Source organism: Notolabrus celidotus, chromosome 9 (assembly GCF_009762535.1).
Source record: "Notolabrus celidotus isolate fNotCel1 chromosome 9, fNotCel1.pri, whole genome shotgun sequence".
NCBI classification, from domain to species: domain Eukaryota; kingdom Metazoa; phylum Chordata; class Actinopteri; order Labriformes; family Labridae; genus Notolabrus; species Notolabrus celidotus.
Genome location: NC_048280.1, coordinates 3,841,192 through 3,856,522, shown reverse-complemented (window position 1 = coordinate 3,856,522; position 15,331 = coordinate 3,841,192). Strand labels below are relative to the sequence as shown.

Below are 15,331 nucleotides of genomic sequence, written 5' to 3'. Positions count from 1 at the left end.
GCCGTTTCAGACTTCAGTGTTTTTGTTACGTAACAACAATATCCGGTCTGTCACGGAGTCAGAGCTCGGAGCTTGTTCAGCCCATAGACTGTATAAAATACAACTCAACCCCTCCTCTGTTTTTCATTCCCTGCACACATGTGTGCTAACAAGGAGCTTAGGAGGGAGGCATGCTAGTTGTAGGCTGTCTTAATAAACACAAAGGTTGGTTTTACTCCCCACGTCTGCAGATTTGAAGATCTAGTGGATGATTTTTATTTATCATGGATAAGTGCTAGCGCTAGTTAGCATAGCCACATAGCTACATGTCGTAGCTGTAGCTGTAGCTGTAGCTGTAGCTGTAGCTGTAGCTGTAGCTGTAGCTGTAGCTGTGTACCAAGACACACGTCGACATACTGACAAATAAAACAACAAGAAACACTAAATCTGTGACCAATCCTTCAGAAAGGTCCTGCTGCCTTTCTGTTAGAGGTCGGTTTTACTCCCCACGTCTGCAGATTTGAAGATCCAGTGGATGATTTTTACTTATCACCGATAAGTGCTAGCGCTAGTTAGCATAGCCACATAGCTACATGTCGTAGCTGTAGCTGTGTACCAAGACACACGTCGACATACTGACAAATAAAACAACAAGAAACACTAAATCTGTGACCAATGGTTCAGAAAGGTCCTGCTGCAGGCGCCTCTCCGTCAGGATCAGATTCTGGATCAGATTCAGAGGGTTGAAGTAACGCTATCTGTGAGCAGCCGTGTATATTCAGCCAACATGTACCCATTAGATCAACGTGCCGGAGAGCCGAGGCCACACCCACTTCCCGAGGGGGCGTGGTCAGAGAGAAAACAGAGTGTTCTGAGGAGGACTGAAGAAGAGGGTTTTTCAGGCATGCCAAAATCTGATTTCAAAGTGTTTTTTTGAGCATAAACTTTAAAGACATGTTTTGGGGACCTCTTAGACCAATATATATTGATGAAAAAAAGCGTGATATGTCACCTTTAAGTAAGTAAGTAAGTAAGTAAGTAAATTTTATGGAGCAAAGCCTGTGAGCTAGTTCAGGCAGACAACTCGAGCTGCAATGCCATACATGTCACATGTCCCAGTCTCATAACCATCATCCAATCCTGCCCTCTGCCTCTCAAATTGGCGGTCTATTTAAACCGGGGTAAATCTCCCATCTCTCCCTCTGCCTGCCAAAGTCTCTGCTGCCTGCATGCCTATTGCTGATATTTTCTTCTTCCCCGCCGCCTCCCCAGCTTCCACCTGCAGGCTCCGGGGTGTGTTCAGTATGTTTTGCTCATCACTCCTCAATGTCTGCATGTAAACTTATCTGCAAGGAGTGATGAGGCCGGAGCCTGGGCGCCAAACATGAATATGTATTTGCTGCTACAATAAACAATTTAAACGTGAGTTGTCTGACTGAAAGTGCTTCACAGGAAAATATCCAACACATTAAAAGAAACAGACCATAGCATAAATAGAACATTAGTCTGAACACAGTGAGTCGAAGGCCTGTTTAAATAAATGTGTCTTCACAAGTTTTATTTAAAGGCGACAACAGAGACAGCTGAACGAACATTAACAGGAAGAGCGTTCCACAATGTCGGTGCCACCACTTCAAAAGCACGGTCACCTTTTGTTCTTTGAGCTCGAGGGACAACCAGCAAGCCCTGGTCAGAAGACCTGAGTGGCCTACTGGTAAGGTAGGGGTGGAGCAGATTGGCGAGTCTATGAAGAAAGGATGAATCTTTTTTGTTCTTATCTAATATAATATAAAAGTTTGGATCCACTCTGAGTACAATCGGCCAAAAGACGAAACAGAACATGAGGTAGTTGGATGGCTAAACCTGGCCTGATGCCTGAACTCTTTAATCTGCTGGACCTTAACCAAGAAACAAGCAATGTGTGGTGCAAGCTGCTATCACCACTAAAGCTAACCTCATTCCAAGACAAACAGTATCATTAGCAGCTGGGAAAATGTAAAAGGAGCACTGAATCAGTCTGCAGTTATCTGTGAGATGAGACAGATGCAGCAGGAAAACAAACTGTTGAATGAAAGCTGAAAATTTAATTATCTATCAAATACTCCTCAGTTTAAGACGCATCAGAGAGCCGGTGGGTTGTTTTCCTTTCTCTTTGTTGTTCTGCAGGTCTTTGTGGGGATTAGTGAGGTAAACACAGGATCACACGCTCTGTGTTCTACATCTTCCCTGTGCCAGCGCTCACAACAGGTGTACGTGCAGGAAGTGAGCGAAAAATTTGGCAGCCTCTTAAAAAGGTTTAATGACGCCCTTCCTGTTTCTCTCAATGAGTGTCCTCACTTTGAACTTAAACTTCTTTAAGAAGAAGTGGGTCAAGGAAGGAGGAAAAGGAGGAGAAACAAACAAAAGAAAGGCAGAAGAATTCCAAATAAACACACACACACACACAGCAGCTTCTAAAAGGAATCAGACGATTCTGATTTGAGTGTAAGAGAACAGAAACAGGTGAACTTACCTTCTACCTCCTCTTCGTCACACATGTGCTTAAGTAAGGACGCCCCCCGGTCCAGCACCGCCTCATCCTCCATCCTGTAGTAGTAAAAGAGGAAGAAAGACTGCTCACATTTCTCCTCCAGCGACAGCGTCGAGCCATAGCGCTTGGGCTCGTTCACCTGCAGTAAGTTGGGACTGGGTGTCAGTCTAGTGCTGCTGGTGGCGCTCATCTCCACCCATTAAAAACACATGGACCAGCTACCTCTGAGCTCTGCTTGTCTGTGAGTAAACTACACCCTAGTGTGAAAAGGTGCGTCGTCCTTCAGGAGGGCAAAGTGCGTAGTCCTTAGGTACGATGCAATGGATTTAATCTGGCGGGAGGGGGGGTGGTTAAGGAAGAGGACAGGAAGTCTCTGCTAATTGAGTGGGATGGCCGGATTGACCGCTGCTGCTCATGCGCAAAGAAGCGCCCGACTGACTGAGACCTGAACCTTAAAGAATCTAGACCTGGTCTGTGTCAGCGTCACATATAAGACACTTTAAGGTGTTTTATAACAAGAGGTGGAATAAAAACCACACATCTTAAATAGTATCTGAACGTGTTGCTGCGTCTAATCAGTCCCACACCCACACACACTACAAAGCCTCTCCATCTGGTCGATAATGCCTCCCGGCCCCCGTCTCCACCACCCTCCACCTAAGAAACAAGTGGGGCATCACATGTCTGTCTACTCATCCGCCCTTACAGGATTACGCCGGCTTTACTTAAGTGACAAGACACACACAGGCCTGTGACGGGTCTGCTCGTCGCAGCCTCCGCTGCTCTCTAAGATGACTCCACGCTCGTTCATCCTCACCTCAAACACACCGGGCGCTTTCACAACAAACACAAGGGATGGAAAATGTGTCCAAAAAGAAGTTTTGTTGGGTTTTTCTTTGTTCATGTTTGGATGTTTACAGTATTTACTCGGATGAGTCGGATGAACCAGGTGTGAGTGGAGCAGTCCACATCCAAACACAGAGTCAAATGCTGCCCCCTCCCCATTAACACACACCCATCACACAATCCACACATGGCATGTTTTTAAGTAATACCGCAGTGCTTAAGCCCCGGGTTTATCCTAATGGGATCACAGACAAAGTGGTTTGTTCTGGGAAACAATTCAACGACAATTTTGACTGTTTTATAACAGAAATGTCAAAAGGTTGTTTTTAATTTGAAATCAAATCAAATCAAGTACTTCTGGGATGCAACAGAGTTTGATGGGATGATGAAAGTCGGAGCAAAAATCAAGGTTTTTGGGATCTAGATCCAGCTTTAGAAATTCATCACATATTCAAGAATCATATTGTCTACACTAATGGTTCCCAAAGTGAGGGTCCGGGTCCCTTGGATCATCTTAAAATGCCTTCCAGATTTTATCTTATTTTTTAAATAATCTTAAAATGGCATATTTGACCCATTATAGTTAAAAAATGCACAAAAATGTTGTTAAATTTGAAATAAAACCCTCTAAATATTGTTTTTAAATTAGTTTTCTGCCTTCCTTTATTACCAATTGACTCTAGAGGTTTTAGTTAGTTAACAGTGAATTAACAAAAGCATTACAAGAGCAGCAGGTTAATTCACAGCAGCACAGGAACGCAACCACATGTGCTATAGGTCAGCTAATCTTCTGCAGACCAGCTAAATTAAGCAACATTAAATCACTTGGAGGGACAGTGCGGTTAGCAAGTCTTTGGTGCCTTTATTTTGGGTGATGTATAGGAAAATACATTTAGAGAGGAGATCTCAAAAGTGTTTCATTTATGTCTCCTAGACAACAATGAGATCTGTTTGAAAGCAAAATGAGACTATAGCTTATGTCTCCTGTTTCTCATTCTTGCCTCCAGAAATAAAGTTGACCCCTCACACCCTGGACACTCACTTTTCAAACTCCTCCCCTCCGGTCGGCGTTCTGTTCGCAAAAACATCCAGACACAGGAACAGTTTCTTCCCCCAGGCCATCACACTGATGAACACTTAACACTGTGTCATAAACCAGCTACTTAGTAAACTGAAATTATGGCTCAAGGAAAAACAATCATGTGATCATCTGAATGCATCAAATTAGAGACAATGAAATGTAATTTTAAATGTGTCGTTATTAGTGATGGACTGTGTTGAGTAGCCTATGTATTGTTCTAAATGCTAGTATGTTTTTTTAATGTTTGTATTGTACATTTGTTAACATCTTCCTGCCCATAGGAAAAGAAATTTAGAGAGGAGATCTCAAAAGTGTTTCATTTATGTCTCCTAGACAACAATGAGATCTGTTTGAAAGCAAAATGAGACTATAGCTTATGTCTCCTGTTTCTCATTCTTGCCTCCAGAAATAAAGTTTCAAAAAGTCTCAGCTTAGTCTCCCTTTCAGTTCAAAAGGAGATCTGGTCAGAATCTGAAATGATTCTCAGGTATTTCTCAAGTGTTGTGACTCCTTTTGAGCTCAGGTGGAGAAATCAGGGAGCTCTCTCAATCTAACCTCATCCCTTTGTTTTTGTCAGACTCAGTTTTTGAGTCTCAAGTTGAGCTCAGATGGAGCAAAGAAAGAGCCTGAGCTCATCTTTTCATGAACATTTATAGTGCCCTGCAAAATTAAGACTTCAATGTAATTGTCAACAAACTTACAATTCTCATTAAAACATTTGAGCCACTTGCAAGATCAGCTATTTAGATGTGAAATGATCTCTTCTTTGACTTCACACTATGGTCATTCCTTTACAAGTCTGTTTGGAACAAAACAACTTCACAAAGATTTAGTGTCTTTGAGAGAAATTGCAAAAGATAGAGATTTCATACAACAGGTATGACAGACCATTTATTTAAAATATGGGCCGCAAAAAGGGCTGACCAGATTTAGCCAGATTATTATGATTAAAGGGGTGGACTCTTCTGGAGCGCTGATGGCCTAGTGGTCTAAGCGCCCCACATACAGAGGCTACAGTCCTCGTTACAGGGGTCGCCGATTCAATTCCCGTCCGGTTGACCATTTCCTGCATGTCCTCCCCCGCTCACTACTCCCCACATTTCCTGTCTCTCTTCAGCTGTCCTGTCAAATAAAGGCAAAAAGGCCAAAAATATATCTTTAAAAAAAAGAAGAAAATGAGCCATTAATGAGATCTCTCATTTAAGTCTCAAATAAGACTCATGTCATGGTCTCAACTATTTCTCCTAGTGAATTTTAGGAGAAACTGATGAGAACAATTTGAAATTTGAATGAGGCTGAAGTGAGAATCTCAATTTTGTCTCATGAGACTTAGAAGAGAAAGCCTTGAGCAGTAAAATTTTCCTCTGTGTGGTGATTTGGAAATGTATTGTGTGTTTGTTTTGCATGTGTTGCTGGTGTGTTTTCAGCGGCTGGGGTGTGGCCTCTGGTGCTGGAGCTCCTGATTCACACACCTTCTCCTCATTTGCCCTCGTCAGTAGCTGCTCAAGAACCCCTGTGTTTCCTTCCTGTGCTTCCAGATTGTCTCCACTCATCATGTGGTATTGTTGGTGACTCTAGTGCGCTTGCTGACTTTTTCCCAGTGCTGTTTTGTTTTTCGTTTTTTTTTACATATGTCTAATTGCTTGTCTTTACTTTCCTCCAGTGCCTTCCACCTCTGAGCTCTAGTGCCTCAGCCTCTACCTCAGCTTCCAGTCTTCTAAATAAATCACGTCTCCCCTGATCCCTGTCTGCTGGTTTTGCACGTGGGTCCTGTTAAAAACTGGAAGTAAACCGTAACACTCTGGTCTTTACTAATAAAAATAACAATGGTAATCATAGAAGGAAAGAAAGAGGAAGAGTGGTTAGGAGAACTACAAAAGCTAAGTGTTAACAAGTGACCTTTGTACCCTCTCATATCTCCTCTGTGTCTGGCATTAAGGATGAGAATACATACTTTCCTACTTTCAGCAATGTTCTCCAGCTACTTTGTCCACTCTGGGTCACAGTGGGCTCAAAATCTCAGGTTCAGTACCCCAGAAACTGTAGTATCAGGGGTCAGAGATCAGCTGCAGAACAATACTCCTCCAGGCAGTCGGGACTCAGGGCCAGGATGTGTAAGGGTGCATCTCAAAGCTCTAAACTGCAGTCTCCTCGCTCCTCGCTCCTCGGTCGAACCGGAAGTACTTACTGACGCGCCATTTTAACTTGCGTCCCAAAGCTCTAAACGCTGCTGGAGGAGAGAGGAGAGAGGAGCGAGGAGCGAGGAGCGAGGAGCGAGGAGACTGATCCGAGGAGGGATAATCAAGGAAACACGAGAGCAGACTTTGCGGAAGTCTTTTCTCTGACAGACACGCCCCCTTATCGAATATCACTCACCGATTGGACGCTGCAGCGGCTCAGACTTAACCAAAACTTAACATCAGCTAAGTTTAATAACAGAGAAAAGATGGACCTTAAAACAGTCATTAAGGGTGCCCTGAAACAGATCATAAACATCCGTTGGTTTCTGATCAGTCTGTATTTGATGAGCTGAGATTGAAAAGTGTTTGATATGAATTTTAAAAACAAAATACTGATCGCAAAATCATAAATTCAATATAACAGAGGGTGGATTATGTTATATCTGATTGTTTTTGTCAGATTCACTGTCTAATGAAATAGAGTAATAGAGTCTAACATCATTGATAGAATATATATCAATGATCAGTTATTCCTCCTGTTAGTTTCCCCATTTGTTCTCGTTTTCTTCATGAAGGGAAGTCTGACAGTAAAGTTTGTCTGTTAGTAAAAACACTTGTTATATTTCCTGTCAGGTTAATAAAGTTTCATACGAGGCTGATCATTAATGAGCACAGGGTTTGAAAAGAGTTGCATGGTTTCTATTTTCCCTTAAAGTAATAAATAATTTAATAATGAGACATTTTACCGGTGAATCGATCCGTGATGCTTCAGGACAGAATAAACAGAGAGCTGATTCTCTTCATGTGCAAGTGTGTGTTAAACATGTAAACACAGAGACAGAGCTCTGTTACTGTTTATATTAATCAGAGTTATTACAGTGAACATGTGTGCAGACACAAACAGCTGTTAAAGCCGTCATCACAAACCGACGTCGCTTCACGTGACGCTCCGGAGGAGAGGACGTCTCATTTCTCTAAATACAAATCTCCTCTCTCCTCTCTCCTCTGGTTTCATTTCCTCGCATCTCTGGTGGGCGGGACTAAGACGCGAGGAAGAGACGCGAGGAAGAGACGCGAGGATGGACGTTTAGAGCTTTGAGATGCACCCTGGGTCACAGTAGGCTCAAAATCACGGGTTCAGTACCCCAGAAACTGTAGTATCAGGGGTCAGAGATCAACTGCAGAAGAATACTCCTCCAGGCAGTCGGGACTCAGGGCCAGGATGTCTCAGTATCAGGAGACGTTCTCTGGAGGCTTTGGTATCACTTCATCAATTCATTAGTAGACTGTGTTAAAATATTAGAAATACCAAGTGGAAGGAAAAGTGTGTGTGCAGCAATCCACACTTCAAATAAAAAGTGACCCTTCATTTTATGGATGTTTTTGAACCCTGTAGCCACAATAAGTGTAAAAACATGTTAAAGCTGGGGTTGGTAGTCTCGGAAAACTAGCATGAATTTGAATGTAGCTTTTCCTCATGACTCCGTCTAACCCCTCCCCTCCTCCCCTCAGAGCTCCTCCAAAACGACGCCCCCCCGCTCACATGCACGAGCGCCGCTGATTCTCGACCATATGATGGTGACTGATTCAAAACCGGTCCTCACCAAAACATTATCATAGTGAAAGTTAAAAACACAAACAAACATGGCTGCTGTTAGCACTCACAACTGTCATGCTAGCATTATCCAGTTGTACTGGTGACACGATATCAGGAGAAAAGTTATAACACATATATAATACTGTAACAGCTCTACTGTTTGTTAAACCTGTTCAGTGAAGATGTTCTTAATTCCTACAGTGTTGACAGTCAGTGAAGGCATCAGGAGAGGTGTAGAGTGTGTGAGTGGGAGAGAGGAGAGACAAGAGGAGAAGTTCTTCATTCATTCAAACATTGATTGTGGTTTTGTTGGTTGGCGTGATCACGGCCGACAGTGACCGGTTATTAAAGCTCAACGTGTTCACGAATCGGCTCGTCATCACTACAGCGTCCGGACGGACGCTACAATAAATATATATTTTCTGTAGGACTTACTGAACGTCATTAATTATTCTGCTTGTTGGTGAGAGCTTTTTAGACTCTGATCCGGACTACAGTCCTGAGCAAAGCACCTCATCAGGTCAGAGGGGACAGGCCCGAGGACGAGCGAGAGGGGCAGTAAATAGAGTCAGGGGAAGTAGAGGCAGGAGACGGGGACTCGGAGGAGTGAACGCCGGGGAAATGTACGCGCAGGAGGAGGGCAGAACGGCTGGACGGGATTTGATTGGTTTAAAATTTGGGGAGCCAAAAAACGGCGATTGGTTGGTGTTTTCCCAGGTTTACTCCGGCTGTAGATAGCAGCTTTTTTTCACTCTTTTTTAGGAACACATTATGTATTGATTACCATCAGGACATAAAGATCATTTTAACCAGTATTACAAAAAGCGTATCTAAATCTGATTACCAACCCCAGCTTTAAGCCTTTACCTTGTTTGTGGTAGTTTTTGTATGACCCTAAGTAACTTTTTCACAGCCCTTCACATCAAAGAATGGTGCAACTCTCGGTCAAATCTGTGCTTAGTTTGTCTTTTTATCCGCTCTTTCTGTTCCTTCTTCAGGATCTGGGTCAGTTTAATATCTAATAATGTTCCCTAAACTGGAGCAGCACTGATAGAATAACACTAAACACCAACTTCTAAAGCTTTGGGATGAATGTGTTGTGTTTTTTTTTTTTTTTAAAGCGGCAGCATGATTCAGCATGAGTGTGAGCTGAGGTCTGTGTTGTCTTACTACCTCCTCCATTGCCACCTATGGAACGATCATGGACATAGCAGGAGCAGCTCCCCTCAGGCTGAGCTGAGCACCCCAAGTTGTACTCTTCAAATGATGCTTGTTCTAATAATCTACTGAACTTTTAGAGTACAAGATGAGAAAGAACTTGATGTGATGTGATTCAAACATTAAAAATCCACCGTATTTGTAGTTTCTGTCTATGTTGATTTAAAAAGAATCTGTCTCTCCTTCATCAAACCACAGCACAGAGACAGCTCACAGACTATCTTAGACCTGACTGAGCGTTACCATGAGTCTCAACTCTTCTTTTCCTAGGATGATTTTTCATTTGCAGCCAAAACAATCAGCTGATAACCAGAATGAGAAATCAGAGAGGAGGTCGGGGAAGTCTTCGCAGTAGCAGAAATAAAAGATTAATCAAAATGAGCTGGCGGGGTTTCAGGGTTTTGTGGAGCCGACATGCTGCCAAGATGATAACCTTTTGCTGCACAGATTATATTGCAATAAAGACGAGAGTTAGAGGCCTTTGAAGCGACCCAGATCTAAAGCAGCTGCTCCAATTTTTTTCTTTCCATTTGTCTTTTAATGCTGCATTTTAAAATTTAACTTCTTGTTAGTTGCTGTTTAAGTGGGAGCAAAAAGAGCCTTCTAAAAACAACCTTCAACCCTGGGCAGTGCTTCACATCCTGAGGTATGTGCCTGATGTCCTCTTAAACTGGCTTTTTAAATTTTGTTGATGCAAAAACAAACTTTAATTGAATCTTGTCCAAACCAAAAGGAGCTCCCTTGTCGATTGTAAATCATATATAACTATAATTTTAAAGGTCTTAATGCAAACTATGTTGTATAACTGTATTGTTGTTTTCATTGTCATGCTATCATGTGTTGTTTCCATCTGGTTTTTTTTTTGTCTTAATCGTTTGTTATGAAGTCTGTTTTGAGCTGCCGGGGATGAAAATTAGACTTATGGTTAACTCTGGTATATTTGCATGGATGCTACACTGAAATGTTCATTATTATGCACTGTCCCTTTAAATAAATAAATATATATATACAAATACATAAACTGACATCTCCTCATCAGCTTCCACAGCACTTCTCCATTATATTAGTGCGTACACTAACTCCAGTGATGACGGCAAAATACTGCTTCATTTAGGATTTGATGCAGGATTCAGCACCTTTAGGAGGTTTTGAACAGGTTTTTGTGGTTTGCATTGGATTTAGAAGATTTGAAGTACTATTTGTCTTGCCTAAACATTTCATTTTAACCACTTTCTAATTTCTTTTTTTCTATTTTTCCCCTCAACAATTGTTTTAATTAGCAAAACGCAAACTTTAAAACACAGGTCCAATATAAAAAAAGAGTTTTAAACAGAGTTATAAAAAAAAAAAATTAGCTTACATTTTAAGATAAAAATATTTTTAAAATATTCTTTTAAAAATATTCATTAAAAATAACAATAATTATTATTTTGATAATAATAAAAAAAGGACCAAAAATATATAAGTGAAAAGAAGAGGGGAAAAATTATATAACATAGCAATATTAATAATAGTGATAATAATACAAAAGAAGAAAAAATATATAAATAAAAAGCAGAGAGATAAATATATATATAAATAACAACAATAATAGTGAAAATAATAATACTAAAGTAGAAAAATATATACATAAAAAGAAGATAAATATATAAATAACAATAATAATAAAAGTGATAACAATAATAATAAAAAGGAATAGAAATAGGTGAAAGAAGAGAAAAAATATATACATAAAAATAATCATAATAATAATAATAGTGGTAGTAATAATAAAAAATAAGTAAAAATATAAATACATATAAATACAAAAAATAATAAAAGTGATAACAATAATAAAAAAAGGAATAGAAATAAGTAAAAGAAGAGAAAAAAATATATATATAAAAATAACCATAATAATAATAATAGTGGTAGTAACAATAAAAAATAAGTAAAAATATAAATATATATAAATACAAAAAATAATAAAAGTGATAACAATAATAAAAAAAAGGAATAGAAATAAGTAAAAGAAGAGAAAAAATATATATATATACAAATAATCATAATAATAATAATAGTGGTAGTAATAATAAAAAATAAGTAAAAATATAAATATATATAAATAAAAATAATAATAAAAGTGATAACAATAATAAAAAAAGGAATAGAAATAAGTAAAAGAAGAAAAAAAAATATATATATATATATATATAAATAATCATAATATAATAGTGGTTATAATAATACAAAATAAGTAAAAATATAAATATACATCAATAACAATAATAATAATAATAATATTAGATATAATTATAATAATAAGGAAGAAACATATATAAATAAAAAGAAGAAAAAATATATATAATGAATTAACAATAATACTTGTGATAATAATAATTATAAAAAGGAAGAGAAATATATAAATAAAAAGAAGCTACAAAATATATACATAAATGCATATGCATACAACTCTAATAGTTAAAGATGTTGTTGATGTAGTATTCACAGTGTAATAACTAATCTTCACCATGATAATCATTTATTCTGCACGGTTAATATCTGAGCTCTGACCTCCTAACATTATGACATTTCTCTATAAGCAGAACGTGGAAAAGAACAACAAACCACAAAGGAATGCTGGTGACGTTTGTGACGTCTGTTCTTTAAACAGATCAAAAATATCTGACCCTGGATTTTTCCTCTCATTAGTGAAGCTATGCAGGTATTTGGGATCAATAGCTAAGCCGTCAAACCACCTTATAACAAGGTGTGCAAGCAATCAAAACTTCACACGCTGTTACTTTGCACTCTTGATTGTACATTAGCTGCTATCTGTCTGACACTTCACAGATAAGGTATCAGTGCCTCTGTCCTTGTAGGCTGTGCAGCAATCTGACTGCATTCTCTATCTGTTTAGAGAGGAGAGCGTGTTCTCTGTACCCGAGCTGTTGACTCTGTCCAAACCATCAAACAGCCTGAAGGCATCCGGAGTATGTTATGGTATACAGTATCTGCTGGAGATATGAACGCATGTGTCCAGGTCATGTTTGAAAAGTGTGATCTCTCATGCGGGGAAGGCAAAATGTCATCAGATATCAGGTTTCACTTAATCGCTGCACAGACTGAAGGGATGCCTACAGTGTTTGTTAAATAATACCCACTCTGGGCTTTCCTCTGACAGTCGCTTTCAGTGTGCATGTGAGGTTGATATTCAAAGCTTTGTGTTTTGGTAATTGTCACATAAACTGAAGCAAAAGTTTTCTGAAAATGAACGGAGTCACATGGGAAAGAGAACGCAGACTCAACTGGGGCTTATTATCCTGAATGCATGTCTCTAAATCACTTCATTGAGACTCTTATCTATGATTTTTTTAAAACGTCCTCTGGGTTAAAATGACACAAATTCAATTCAATCTGATGCATTTATTTTGCAAGAGCGTGCACACAACTTAGGGATTTCTTTCTTTCAGTGTGACTTCTTAAATTAATGAATGAATAAAAACAACAAACAAATAAAGTGAGTACAGCAAAGTATCATCAGGGCCTCTGATTACCCTCAAGTTTAAAAAAAACCCCACAGCTTAGTAGTCGTCTGCTTTAAAGACCTAACTAAGTATATTAAACAGAGCCATTTTCCTTGAAAATCCCATAAACACTAATGTCAGGCTTCCCACTGTCAGCCTTGATTGTGCAGCTTTAGAGAAGAAAAAAAAGATGGTCCTCTACAAGGTCTTAAATCTTGAAGCAGGTCCTTTTAGTTTCCCTATACAAAGAGGAGTGCTCTGGCAACTGCATGGACACGCTTAAATTAACATTATGTGTATTTACTGAGATCTACCTGCACATATAAGCTCTACTTAACTCACTTGATTTCCTTTAATTCAAGTTGAGCATGTCTCTTATCTATTCTAAATGTTATATTGTGTGGCAGAGCATTACTATTAATATAACTTTGGTTTTAAATGGACTTTTAACTGATTTAATATCATATTTTATCCAGTATCCACATTTAATATGTGCATTGTGGTGCACATGTTTCATTTTTGTCTACCTGGTTGTTTTAGAACCTGCTTTATAAATAATCTGACTTCAGCAGCAGCTCTCATCTGCAAGCTTTTTTTGGAAAGTACAACTTTTAACCAATCAGCTTCTCTCTTAAAGCACCTTCAATCTAAAAATCATCAATTTCCCATTTACACTTTAAAGGACCATTATGTACGCGTTCCTTAGCTCAAACACGTCTCTTATTGCATCATTACAAGGTGTGCAAAGAGTGTAGAGTGCTCCTGCAGAGCTCGCTCAAGACACTTACTTCTTAGTGCTGCTCATGTCTTCAGGTTGCGTGTGATAAATCTCCTTATACTGAAGGCGCTGAGCAGAGCTGATCACCAGAGCCGCTGCTGCTGCTGCTGCTGATGGACCTGAGAAAGTAACACATGGAGAGGTCAATGCACACTCACTGATTCTTTCACAGCTGAAGCTCGACCTGTGAGGTGATCAGGTACTGGTCTGCTTTCAGTCCCTAGAGTCAGAAGGAAACATGGTGAAGCAGCATTCAGTCATTATGCACCACATATCTGGAACACACTCCCTGAAAGCTGTAGGTGCCTTCACTGCCTTCCTATCTTACCTCATTTTAACCCACTTTCAATTAAAATTTTAATGTCATTTTTAATATATTTCTAATTTTCCTTTTCTTTTCTGTTTTATTATATGTGTCATTTTAATGGTGTTCTTTTATGCTTGTCTGAATGTCTCCAATGCTTTTAATGCTTTAATGTAAAGCACATTGAGTTGCCCTCCTGTATGATGTGCTATACAAATAAAGCTGCCTTGCCTTTCCTTGCCTTGAAGTCTTCTACCTGAAGGGGTCAGGGGGGAAAAAGTGGGGTCATTTTAAAGCACGGGGATCACAGAGACTTGCTGATCAACAATTTGAAAGAGTAGTTGAGCAGAATATGATCACATGTGCACAACAGGCATGCTTTACAATGGAAGAATACAAAAAATGAGCTTTGTTCAACCAACACTGTTACACATTTCTGGACTATTTGCTGAAATGCTCCCAACTTTAGAGTCCAATGCAGCTGTGGAGCCTCTGAAATCTTCCAGTAAACAGCACAGGAGTCTGACACTGCATCATAAATCATGCTTGCTGGCTCTCCTCAGACCGCTTCACCAAAACAAAACAAACTCCAGCTGCGCCTTTTCTGCGTGTAAGACATCTCTGAATCGAGCTGTAAGTCACTCAACTCAGATAAAACTACAGCGTGTGAGTGGAATAACACACAGCTGCATAGATGTCCAGAGCAAAACTTGCAGGAGTAGTATGTTGATCTCTGTCCAAGACGCGTCTGCACACACGCACATGCACACACACACACACATGCACACACACACACACAAAGGCCTGCAGAACTGGAGCTGTCAAAACTTCGTGCGTAAAAGTACTCACCGCTGTACTTCTAGTGCTCAGGCTCTGTGAGTTTGGCTCGTGTTGTCACCCCTGTGGTGGCATGAAGGTGAAGAAGTCTACTTCCACTGCTGGGGGAAGTTTCTATGTGGCATTGTGCGGCCACTGCATTCAGCATGCTGCCGCCTCTATCTGCTGGACCATCCTTCTGTCAACGCCACTCCTCCGGTGGGAGGTCAGACTGCTCCTCTGCTGCGCTATCATCGCCCTGCAGGGTCGCCCCTCCACGCCCCCACGCCCCCACCCACTCACTCACCCCCAGCACGCCCTGTAAGCCCTCATGGAGCTAAAGCATTGAACTCTGCTTCTGCAAGTGGAGTCACAGCTTGAGCTGCACAGCATGAAGACAGTAATCTCTTGACGTTTTAAAGCATAAGACAAAGGAAAGAAGCTGAAATAAAATGTTTTAAAAATGTTAAAACAATGATACATTAAAGTGCATTAA

The 15,331-nt window shown here is 39.9% G+C and overlaps 1 protein-coding gene across 2 annotated transcripts in view; it reads right to left on the bottom strand.

Annotated features, from left to right (window-relative positions):
- Positions 1-15,061, bottom strand: part of slc4a4a (solute carrier family 4 member 4a) — a 114,647-nt gene extending 99,586 nt beyond the window's left edge. The window contains exons 1-3 of one of the 2 annotated variants that reach the window (XM_034692335.1): positions 14,869-15,061; positions 13,726-13,834; positions 2,492-2,565 (exon numbers count right to left, since the gene is read on the bottom strand). In XM_034692335.1, coding sequence (XP_034548226.1) covers positions 2,492-2,565; positions 13,726-13,742 — 91 coding nt within the window. In that variant the 5' untranslated portion in view covers positions 13,743-13,834; positions 14,869-15,061. The remainder of the gene's footprint in view (positions 1-2,491; positions 2,566-13,725; positions 13,835-14,868) is intronic. The other variant, XM_034692336.1, reaches the window with a different exon arrangement.
- Between the last annotated feature and the right edge of the window lie 270 nt (positions 15,062-15,331).